Genomic DNA, 13,001 nt, shown 5'->3' on the forward strand with positions numbered 1-13,001 from the left:
GTTAAGACGGACATCAGTCGGGTAGCTAGTTCAAAATAAAAATAAATAATAATATTTATGTTCCCAAGTTATGAGTACATAATTCTTTTTAACGGTAATTGCCACTAAGCTATACCTGTATAGTTAATATTGAATGAATAAATAAATATTTTAAATAACAGATAATACTCACCGTAGTCAGTATTTTCCGGCTCCCATTGGTTGGATGGCCAAAAATATGGCGTTTGGAACCTGGAATTCGAGTAAATCATTTATGATTATGTTTACGCGAATGTTAGACAAAGAATAAAATAATAATAAAGAACTGATTTTAAATATGTATGAAATTTAGTGTCGCTTAAAACATGTCGCTTAAGGCGATACCTCAAGGTCCATTTTCATACATTTTGTTTCACCTTTAATCTGGGTAACTAAACAAGTATTGGCAAGTAAAGAATTTAAATTATTTGACCTTGAGGTATCGCCTTAAGACAATTAGATTTTCACCTGTGAATAATATATATATATGTGTATGTGTGTGTACATGCGCGTGTATATGAATGACTAAGTAACATTTGCACGTCAAAAATGACAAATTGTGTGACACTTTCTACTGATTTATAATATCTTTATGTAACCACAATTACGCAAATAAATTTTGATTTCATTTCAAAAAGACCGCGATCACATCAGAATACTATTTACTTAAATAGTATAATTTCGCTTGTTGAAACCTAAATCTAGTTTTATATTCAGTCTTATATTTAGAATATACTGCACTTATTAACTGGTATGTAATAATATGTTCATGCTGTGACAGCCTGTAATTAAAACAGCACTGCGGCAATTACTTACTGTAATGTTACAAATAGTTATGTATGGTGTATGTTTTGTTGGTTTTCCTAATAAATAAATAATATCAGCTTTGTATTATATACTGTCCCACTGCTGGGTCTCCTCTACTGAGATTAGGCCTTAGTCCACCACGCTGTAGTGCGGGTAGACTTCACACATTCAAAATTCCTATAGAGAATTTCTCAGGTATGCAAGTTTCCTCACGATGTTTTGCTTCACCGTTAAAGCAAGCGATAATTCACAAATACACACATAATTTAGAAAAGTCATGCGTGTTTGGGTTTTGAACCGGACATTCGTCTCGGCAGTCCGTTCCACACACAACTAGGCTATCGCCGCTAGTTACTTAGGCAGCTAGTTATGTGACTGTACTTACCTATAATAAGTGTTGTCATTCTTGACAGTGAGACAGTGGTCATCGATGGGGAAGAGGTATCCGTGGGCCGCGAGCAGGTGTGCCAGGTGGAGTGCCTCCCATGACTCCTCCAGCTGCAGGTGCCGCGACAGCCACGACACCAGCTCCGACCCTGTGAACACCTGCCAACACCAAGATGTTTAGGGCACCAAACAAAAGTGCAGGAAGATCAGTATCTTTTTTCTTTTTAGGTAGGGACTAAGATGTTTTATTACACAGATGCGTTGTCCGAGCTCAATACTGGCAAGACGAAAGCAAGGTATTAGTGTATGTGAGAAATAATCAAAAAATACATAAACAAGATAGTTTAATCAAAAAGCAATCGGAAAATAGTAGTTTCAGTTCATAAAGTTATAAATAAAATTTTTAAATTCAATTCAGAGTTTTGACTTTATTTTATCTGTTTTACAAATATGCGAAACGAGTGCCGCCATGACATGACGTCATCAAGTCAGTAAACTACTCAGTGTCAATACGCGTTCAATATTTCTAATTTATCAAAATAGACAAATTTGTTGGACAATAAATTTGGATCTCTTCTCGCGAGCTGTAACCAAGTTTTCCTCATACATATATCAGTTGGCACTTGAATCCACAATTCTTCGGCGTTTTCACACAAATATTCTTACTTTCAGGAACACACACCAATGATAAGGATAGTCGCTTATAAAATAAACGTCGAAACATCGGTCCGAAACGAAAAACGACGAACTTCGCATTTAACTCCAAATTACTTCGGATCCGTCACCGTTCTGTAGCTTACCTTAGGCAGCATCAATTCCACGTTTATTTTTTAAGCGAAAGCATTTGAACTTTGTCCTCGCAGATAGTTTTAAAAAGGGATGACGAAACCCTATAAGTTATTACAAATTCCATGTCTGAAATATTGCGATGAACAGATCGGATCCGTAACACTTCGTGGTAACAAAACGTACAATCTGCCAACCGAAACTACGGATTTCGTTTTCCGAAGTAAAGCCTCAGATTGTACCGCCATAAGCTCTCAGTATTAAGACCAAGCTCACAAGCAATGCCTCAGAGAAGTTTGATAATACTTACTGACGGTATCTTGCTCATGAAACTCTTCACAGTTCTGACCTGCACTCCGGTCACCTCGTCTTGCATTTTTTCTATCAAGGCTTCCATCTGCAAATTATATATTAATATCAGCCTTGTATTATATACTGCACGGGGCTCTAATACTGAGAGGGATTAGGCTTTAGTCCACCACGCTGTAGTGCGGGTAGATTTCACACATTCAAAATTCCTCTAGAGAACTTCTCAGGTATGCAGGTTTCCTCACGATGTTTTCCTTCACCGTTAAAGCAAGCGATAATTCACAAAGAATACACACATCATTTTTTAGAAAAGTCAGAGGTGTGTTTGGGTTTTGGACCTGGCGGACATTCTCGGCAGTCCGTTTCACTCCCAACTAAACTATCACCGCTTTTGAAGAATTAATAGCGTTTTAATTATTATTTTCATGGTATGTTACATATCTATTATTAATTTTTACACAAATTTCAAATTTTAAATAAATTTCATTTGACAGTTATAGTATTAAACAGCTAATGTAGATAGCTCTAATTTTAGCACCATTAAGCAGTATCAAATGGGATTTGTATTTGATCGGTTGATACATTACATTGACGAGTTGAATTTACCCAGTTATTACAGACCCTTAGCATATTAAGGATTTTTGTTGCTTTTAAGGTTTCAGCGGCAAAACAGCGGCGATAGCCTAGTGGAAGTGTGGAACGGACTGCCGAGACGAATGTCCGCAGGTTCAAAACCCAAACACACCTCTGACTTTTCTATAGTTATGTGTATTTGTGAATTATCGCTTGCTTTAACGGTGAAGGAAAACATCGTGAGGAAACCTGCATACCTGAGTTCTCTATAGGAATTTTCGAGGGTGTGTGAAGTCTGCCCGCACTACAGCGTGGTGGACTGAGGCCTAATCCCTCTCAGTAATAGAAGAGGCCCGTGCAGCAGTGGGACAGTGTATAACACAGGGCTGATATTATTATTATTAGGGTTTCTGCTTACCTTCTTATATATGAGGTAGTTAGGCGAGTCTTCTGGCGAGGGTATGGTTGCTATCAGCGCCTGAACGTTAGGCGGAAGGTTCGATATCACGTTCTCCTTCTTCTCCTTCTCTTTCTCTTTCTCCTTCTCTTCTTTCGAGCATTTCGAACTGTCTCTGCGAATAAAGAATGTTCTATTATTTTGTATACATTTATAGGTGCAGTGAGGATTAGGTGTAAACATTGCAATGTCCATCTTTCCAACGCTGTATAGTTTTCCCCTTATTCGTAGACGTATTTATCTAAGGACGGAGCATTGTGATAACAAGTCTGTTTATCAGTGCTGACGGCATGGCAGCCTTCGCAGTGCGTAGACATAGGGCCGTTGTGATTGGCTAATATTGAGATACAACTTGAATTTAGTTGGCTGTCAGATAAACAAAGCTGAGAAACAGACTTGTTATCACAATGCTCCGTCCTTAGATAAATAACGTTTATGAATACGGAGTCATTATAAAATGAAAAATGAATTAATCTCTCTTAGCCGAATTTCGGCGACGGCGTAATCTCAACGGAGATTAGCAGGAGATATTATAGTACACGAGTGTGTGCAATACACAAGCACTCTGTTTCTCATAGTCCGGTGAGACATGACCGGAGAGAGATCAGGACCAACGGCTTTACGTGCCGAAGCACAGGATGTCACACCAACTTCGTGACTCCGAGCTGCGACTGAGTCAGGACCAACGGCTTTACGTGCCGAAGCACAGGATGTCACACCAACTTCCTGACTCCGAGCTGCGACTGAGTAATTGTTAAGATGGAAAAACCCAGTCACAATTATTTTGTCCCGACACAAGATTCTGAACCCAGGACCTCAGCGCAGTAGTCGTACTCGTTCTGTGTATAATTACAACTACGCCAACGAGGCAGTCAATATATTACTAATGATAGATAAAGGCCTAATGTTATATGCAAATATAAAGGGTCATTTTGACATTGCGTTACTAAATGAAACCACATACTCGTCTTCACCTTTGCTGCTATTGTGCCAAAAATTATTCATTAATCTATATACATATATATAAAAGAAAGTGGTGTTAGTTACAATATTTATAACTCAAGAACGGATGAACCAGGAGACGGACATAGGATACTTTTTATCCCGTTCCCACGGGAACGGGACGTGACATAAGACGTGGTATAAGAAAGCAAAATTTGGTATGGAGATAGGATAAGACCCTGGGAAGGTTATAGGCTACTATCCCGGGAAAATATATATTGAGACTTTTATCCCGGAAAACTCCTTTACGCGGGCGAAGCCGCGAGAAAAAGCTAGTAACTAATATTGTCACGAAAAAGCCTAGTTTTAGTTTTCCGTTTTTTGATAATTTTATAGTTTAATGCGAATATTGCGTGTCCGTGAGTGTATTTCTGACTGAAAGTATGATGTTGCTGCAACGAATTATCTTACAGTAGTAGTAGTGACTTTAGGGCGCGTAAAATTATAATTACTTTTTATACTTATATTTATCTTGTTCGAAACTTGACTCTTTTTTATTTTACATCTACGGCTCAACTTATTTTAAAATGTTACTTTCAAGTAGATAAGTATGTGGGTTCATTTAGTAACGCAATGTCAGAATGAGCCTGTATATAATGATTTCTTATGTTTACGCGAATGTTAAGACATTTAAATTAAACTATTTTATGGATTTTATCGCGGTTTCAATTTTACTTTTCTCCCGACGTTTCGCAGACTTTACAGCCTTCATGGTCACGGGGGGACTGAGGTGTTCATCCGCAAAGCCAGAGTTACAATATCTACCTACATTTTTAATTATACAACATTTAATTTTTTTAGCTGTTGGCGGTCCGATCTACGCGAAAAAGTAAAATATTAAAACCGCGATAAAATCCGAAAAATAGTTTAATTTAAATTATCCTGTATATGTTATTTTTTTTTGTTATACAATTTATTTTTATAAATACTTAGTTATTGAATATAGTTGTAAGTTATTATGTTATTATAGTTCCACCAGTCGAATTGGCTGTAACCTGTAATGGCTGTGTGTTGATGTAAATAAATAAAAAAAATAAAAATTGTTAAGTGCACTGAAGAGCAGTCGACTTATCATTCATTTGATATTAGTATCATAGAACGGGTTCTCTTTCAGTCCATGACCTGCCAGTCAGTAGAGCGAGACTGCATTGATCGACTCGCAGTAAAGGGAGCGTGATGCGCACTGGCCCGTAAGGTACGACATTCGATTACGTGTGGGATTCTTCCATTGTTTTGTTACATAGGGTCATCTATTAATCACGTGTTTTAGTGACGTTTTAGCCCCTCCCCTGGTGATACGTGGTAAAGTTTGAGACTACCCCTGTACTAAAATCACGTGTATTTAGTACAATAATAATATCAGCCCTGTATTATATACTTGTCCTCTGCTGAGCACGGGCCTCCTCTACTACTGAGAGGGATTAGGCCTTAGGCCACCACGCTGTAGTGCGGATTGGTAGACTTCACACACCTTCGAAATTCCTATAGAGAACTTCTCATGTAGGTTTCCTCACGATGTTTTCCTTCACCGTTAAAGCGAACGATAAATTCACAAAGAATACACACATGATTTTAGAAAAGTCAGAGGTGTGTGCCCTTGGGATTTGAACCTGCGGACATTCGTCTTGGCAGTCCGTTCCACACCCAACTAGGCTATCGCCGCTTTTTTTTTTTATTACAAAGTATATTGAATTTTTTTTTATGTTTTAACCCACCTGGTGATATGTGGTGAAGTTTTAGACTACCCCCTACTAAAATCATGTGTATTTGATACAAAGTATATTGATTTTTAGATAAAATCGCACGATCAACGAAAATAATAACACGTGAGATTGAGAATCCCCAGAATCCTTTCGAGCCTCACGTGATTAGTTGACCCCATGGTAAAGTTATACCAAAAGTAGCGATAGGTGTAGAACGGACTGCCGAGACGAATGTGCGCAGGTTCAAAACCCAAACACCTCTAACTTTTTTAAAGTTATGTGTATTTGTGAATTATCAGATTTATTAAATACAAATTATTACTTTGTATACTTTGTATATAGCGGCGATAGCCTAGTAAGCGGCGATAGCCTAGTTGGGTGTGGTACGGACTGCCAAGACGAATGTCCGCAGGTTCAAATCCCAAGGGCACACACCTCTGACTTTTCTAAAATCATGTGTGTATTCTTTGTGAATTTATCGTTCGCTTTAACGGTGAAGGAAAACATCGTGAGGAAACCTGCACATCTGAGAAGTTCTCCATAGGAATTTCGAAGGTATGTGAAGTCTACCAATCCGCACTAGGCCAGCGTGGTGGACTAAGGCCTAATCCCTCTCAGTGGTAGAGGAGGCCCGTGCTCAGCAGTGGGCAAGTATATAATACAGGGCTGATATTATTATTATTATTATACTTTGTATACGTAGAGCCCCTAAGTGATACCAAGCCCCTAAACAGTTGCCTAATTTATCTTAGGGGCCGTTATAACGTAACGCAATTTTTGGTCTTGTAAAACGTTACGATGCGTTACAGGCGCGGGAGGGTTCGTACAAAGCGTTATGTAACATTGGATTTTTATTTTAAAACAATAACAAAGGTATTTTAGCGACTTTCCGGTACATTGCGTGACATAATTGTAAATATTAGAAAAAAAATGTCACTTTAGAGTTACGTAACTTTAGGAGGGGTGGGCAGGGGCGTACAGGAAAACGTTACGGCGCGTTACATGAGGGGTCTCAAAAATCTTCAAAAATTGCGTTACGTAAGACTTGAACGGCCCCTTAAGACTAATCCGGCTGTTTTTGGACACTCTTCACAGGAAACCAAGGGCGTCACCCATGACCCAGGGGGAGGACAAGTTGATATGGAGAATGAGAAAAGTATGAATTGTAGGTAAAGTCTAGAGCACATGTTCCTCCACCACTCCTCTCCCGCTTTAACAATAACATAGAGCAGAGCGTGAGCGTACGGAATATTAGGAATGGAATTGGTGAAATTTTACATTTGGCAAATTTTTTAGAATCTCTAGGGGGACAGAACACCTCCCTGTCCAACCTTGGCGACGCTCTTGCAGGAACTGAATGTAGAAGTGATCAAATAGCTAGCTTACAAGACAAATAAAGCACTGAAGTCTTGAAGAGTTCATTTTATTTTTTTAAATAATTATATATATGTCTTAATATAATTATTAACATTATACTAAAGTAACATATTAAATTGTATTAATTATGATGTATACTAAAATTAAATTTTATTATTTCTTCCTCTGAATTTAATATAACAAAACATATTTCTTGTACCCTAAGTTAAAGCCAAACAATTCAAATGTGTTTATTTTTCATTTGTTTTTAAACTGACGGCATGGCAGCCATAGCAGTCGTGAGAGTTGGGCCGTTGTGATTGGCTAATATTGAGATACAACTTGAATCTAGTTGGCTGTCAGATAAACAAAGCTGAGAAACAGACTTGTTATCACAGCAATCTGTCCTTAAATAAATAACATTAGAATTAGGGGGTTAGATTTTTCACTTATATAAAATTTTCACTTGTTCTTGAAGAAGTAGATGTCAATATGAAATCTGAAATAATAAATATATTATAAAGCACCATAGTAACAATTAGAGGTCACATCAATACTGGGCAACAATCACACAATATTTAAAATGGAGGATGTAGAGATAAAATAGTTATATAATACAGAAAGCTGATGAGTTTGTTTTGGACACGCTTATCTCAGGAACTACTGGATCAATTTTGAATTTATTTGGAGGGTGTAAAGATAAAATTGCTATATTATACATAAATCTGAAGATATTGTTTGGACACGCTAATCTCAGATACTAGTAAACCAATTTTGAATTTATTTCTGTACTAGGCAACTACATTACTTGTCATTGTAGACTATTATATCCTAAGAATATTTATTCTGGAAAAAAAATCCCATAAACTGAGCTTGGTGTTTTTAAAAATACAATCATTTATTTAACAAAAGTAAACAATAACTTTAATAATATAATGTTTGAGTTTTTTAAAAAAATATATTTTATTTAGAGTATCGTTTATACAGAACATATTGAAATAAAAGTATTTTACAGTTTTTTTTATTTTTATATCTTAATTTTCTCCTAATGTTTCAGTCTATCATTTTATGTATAATTGGACTGTCATTTTATTTTTTGATAAATAGACACACTCTTGCCACTATTATAATAATAATAATACATTTATTTGTTGAATACTGTAAAAAGTTGTTACTTGTCATTAATAAGCTATAGCATAGTATTCTGCCGTTTTCAGCGTACAAATATTTTCTTAAAACTTTTCATGAAAGAAATCATTTACAGAATAATAACATTTATCAAGAAGGAACTTAAATAATTTACATTTGAATATATTCAATTTAAGAATTGTGAAATCATAAGGCAATTTATTATAGATATATATTGCCATACGGTATACATTATTGTATTATTTTAGAATGGGTATACCTTATGTATAGCTGAAGATCTGCCTCACCAGCTTTTGAGCAAAATTGTTGTAGTAAGGAGGTGATCCAAGCCTCAGCCTTGACACTATTCATCATTGTGTGCATATTTGCTGGTGGTAGGATATATATCTGCCCAGATAGCAACCATACACAAGGTGTTAAAACCCATAGTGGCCCACGTGTGTCGTGTTACGGGATCAGCCTGTGTATATCCAACAGGCATGATTGAGTCGACTGAGGGGTAATCATCTCTCGTCAGTCAATATTGTATTGGACCTCACTCCACTTACCATCATGTGCACTGGGGTCACTTTGCTGTGCGTATATAAAAGATATATAAACATAAATAAGACAATGCATATATTATAAGACATACATGTCTACATTAATACAAATATATTTATTCTAGAAAATATATAGCATTAAATCATATTATAGTTGTGAATCTGCTACTCTTTTAGATAAAAGTATTTGAGTTTTTTATCTGAAAATTTGACCTGTTAGTGGATCTCTTGATTTCTGTGAAAATAGTTGATAGCAAGACCCCAACAGCATCCATTCCTATACTTCCACATTGACAGAAGAATTTATGGTGAATCTTTAATTTCTAAATATTAGGTATTAAGTAGAGGAATTATGACACTTGCTTGATTTATTTTTACACTACTATTGCCTTATTTATACTGTACAATATATGCTATTGATGGACTTCAAACTTTTGCATCACAATAGGAAAATCAGTAGAATAAATGAAGGTTTAACATTTGTTCGCTGGTTCGACTCACCTGGACGTTCCCTGCTGACACGCCTTCTGTGCCACCTTCTCCGATGAATTCATCGTAACCATTTTCATTTAAAAATATCGCATAAACACAAATAAAATATCACGCTTCTCGAAAACTGTCCATCCTTTACATTATATTTTTATTAGCATTAACTGAACAAGGAATTTTAGTTTTTATGCCTGTGGTGCACTTATGGTTTTATATCGCCGCAAATTTTACCGCAGCCGCGACCCTGCATCTATAAACACTTCATTCATCTCAGCACGTTATAAACATTTACGTTAGGGTAATTAATTTTATTTACAACTTATTTACGATACGCTTTAAAAGCTTTCTTGGTCCAATTCACAACAGAAAAAAGCAAATGTTTTTTTTATTGAATGCACTGCCTAGGGAATATCTCTCGAGAATACTTGAATTAAAAAGTTAAATTTAAATTTTTTGTTGTTGTAAAGATTAATTATTATTTAGGAGTATAGTATTAAAAACCAGTCTAAAGAATAATTATAAGATTTTAACACACATTTTGATTAATATTTAATTTTATAAGATGCACTACCAACAGTTTATTTGTTCGAGTCCTACTCAATCATGAGGCGTCGCACTGAACGAAAATAGTCACCAAATAATTGTTTATAGCGATAACCATTTTGTTTTATTTCATAAATGTAAATAATAACATCAGATAGCACACTTTAAACAGGTTTAATAATATCGTACTAAATGTCATGGAGCGATCGCCATTTGTTATTTTTTTCTATTTTTAGATAGAGACGAAATACGACTACGCTCTAAGAGGAAAAGAGACAACAAATAGGACGATTTATAATACGAACAAATACAGAAGTTGAGTTGTTTCGAATAGTTATTTCGACTGGATGTTGTACATAATTAGGTCGAATTGAAATAAAATGGCGCATGTGTCCTAGAGTTTATTGAACGCCTTATATGGGGCTATTTTTAGATCAATGGACTCCCGTATAAAGTATGGTGATGATTCATCATTTTTATACGAAGTCCCATCAGTAAATAAGGATATTTGTTAGTACAATTAAACAATTTTTATTCAAATCTGTGAAATAGTACGATGTGTAATTAAAAGATGGCAGCACTTATTTGTGCAAATAAATATTAATTTTATAAACATGACGTTATTGTGTTATGTCCAGGGGAAGTTTGCCATAAATCTACGTCACGTATGTTCGCATAAAATGCATACAATTTCCGCAACAAATTAGGTGTGTATTAGCAAACTTTACACCGGAAGAAAGACTCCTTCCTCGAATATTAAGTAAAGAGTATGCTAGATTGATGATAAGACTAAGAAAATAGTTCTAATTTAACCACTAGATGTCTCTTTATTTCACTTTATCTTTCAAGGTGAGCGTGGTAATAATAATCGAAAATAGTTCTAGTATTTTACAACAAGATGGCACTGTGCATCATATTGTTAACGTCGTGGCATTGCAGTTGTGTAACTAATTATTGAATTATGACATAGGTTCAGTTCTCGCATACTCAACACAACTAATATCAAAACAAATTCTAGTTACGAATCAAAAGTTGGATTTAATTATTTTTATTAAGATATTGATATTTATTAATTGAGTAAGGTAAGTTATGAATAATATTTTATTTATTTATTAATTACACTTTATTGTAACCAGAGACAACAATCATGGAACAAGAAAAAAGTACTAATGGCGGTCTTATCGCACAAAGCAATATCCTACAGATAACCATGGGAATAGTATTTATGTAGAGAAGCCTTTCGCATCCGAAAATTTGTCTGTTTGTCTATTTCTGCACAGAGTGTAAGCACCAAGCGCTGTTATGTTTCGCATTGAAGGACAGAGTAACGACCGCAGCGCATTGCTAAGCGGTGATTTGTAACATAGAAATTACAAATACGTAAGAATTTTGCTACTAGTCGTGGCAGTTATGACTTAAAATGCGCTGTTTAATAATTCCATTGCATAAAAAAGAAAATATTTTAAAAATGTAATATTATTCTAATTTTAAATATTAAAATCAACATTTCATCAAGAAAGTATTTTCAAACCTACTTAAAAAATTACAATAAAAATATGCACCAAGGAAGCTATAGCATACGGTCAAGAAATTAAATATAATTTGAATATTCATATACACCTTCCATATTTAAAAAAACGTTTTAGATCAAGGAAGCTATTTCATACGGACAATATAGAAATAATAGCAATTCACTTTTATCAAGTAAAGCGGGAACCGTACAGCATTCCACATTCACTTTCAACCTTGACTCGGCGAACAGACCAGTCAGACGTGATTGAACTATATTACTTCATTTACGTCATTATGGAATTTTTGGGCTGAGGAATTTGACATATACATCCACAATACTTGTAACTATAAAAATATTTTACTATACATATTACTATGCAAATTGACAAAATGCGTGAAATGATACCTTTAAACATGTACATTTTTGCAGTTTCCAGAGCGCCACATTCCAGGGAGGGTTCCAAAGGCTCTAGAGTGGTAATATAAACACTTGGGAGTTAAAAAAAAAAAAGATCACAGAGAAAAAGGCGCGGGTAAATCTTTTTCGGCCGAGACACTTGGATAGCCTCTCGCCAGGTTCCTTGGGGCGAAAAAAACACACGCTACGCACTTTACAGGTATAAACATATCATCATAATTTGTACGTTTAAAATCCCGCCATATTTAATCGTTTTGATTTCAGACAGTATACTTCGGGACATAGTTCTGAAGACCATTAAAAGATGCTGTATAATAAATAAAAAACTTTAATCACGTAGGTATATAAAAGTACTTAATAATAGAGACTTTCCCGCCCTCACACCCACTACAACTCCTGTAAGGATCAGCAGTGACATTGTATGACACCGAGCGGTGAAGCTCGCCGAGTCTCAGGGAACACTATGTCATTACCCGCAACGAAATTAATCAAATAGAAAGATAGGGAGGAGCTGTTAACTACATAACAATAGTCAAACCACAAAGATTTTGTTTTATTTGGCTTTTCCCTTTATTATTGGGAAGGCAAAGGGTTAGCCCATACAGCCTTGTCACCAAATCACAAAGAATTTAAACGATCAACCAGCACGGGCTGCCCGAAGAACGTAGACAACGGGACTAAGGAAAAGTTTCTTACGGCCGATTTCAATAACTTACCAATCAAAACTTTATGTGGCGCCAATGACCTTGACAATCGGGTTCGGGTTGTCCGCTAAATTGCAGGAGGTGTAAGAATTTATTTCAATTCGACAGTAAAAGTTACGCTAATTGTTACTCCTGTTTTTTGTACTTCTAGAGAGTGAATTCGCCGAAGTGTATAATTATTCATTGAGTACTAGTATTTTTTTTGTTAAAATAAGTATTTGAGTACTTTTTATATTATGAGTATAA

General features: G+C 35.6%; 1 protein-coding gene across 1 annotated transcript; it reads right to left on the reverse strand.

The window, feature by feature from the left end:
* Positions 1–95: 95 nt before the first annotated feature.
* Positions 96–9,784, reverse strand: LOC119191559 (regulator of G-protein signaling 7-like). Its single transcript, XM_037445448.1, has 5 exons — positions 9,591–9,784; positions 3,299–3,452; positions 2,309–2,395; positions 1,211–1,371; positions 96–231 (listed from the first exon to the last, which is right to left on the reverse strand). Exons 1-5 carry the CDS (start codon positions 9,656–9,658, stop codon positions 105–107), a joined length of 597 nt encoding a protein of 198 aa, XP_037301345.1. The 5' UTR covers positions 9,659–9,784; the 3' UTR covers positions 96–104.
* Between the last annotated feature and the right edge of the window lie 3,217 nt (positions 9,785–13,001).

Source organism: Manduca sexta, unplaced genomic scaffold (genome assembly GCF_014839805.1).
Source record: "Manduca sexta isolate Smith_Timp_Sample1 unplaced genomic scaffold, JHU_Msex_v1.0 HiC_scaffold_1644, whole genome shotgun sequence".
Classification (NCBI taxonomy): Eukaryota; Metazoa; Arthropoda; class Insecta; order Lepidoptera; family Sphingidae; genus Manduca; species Manduca sexta.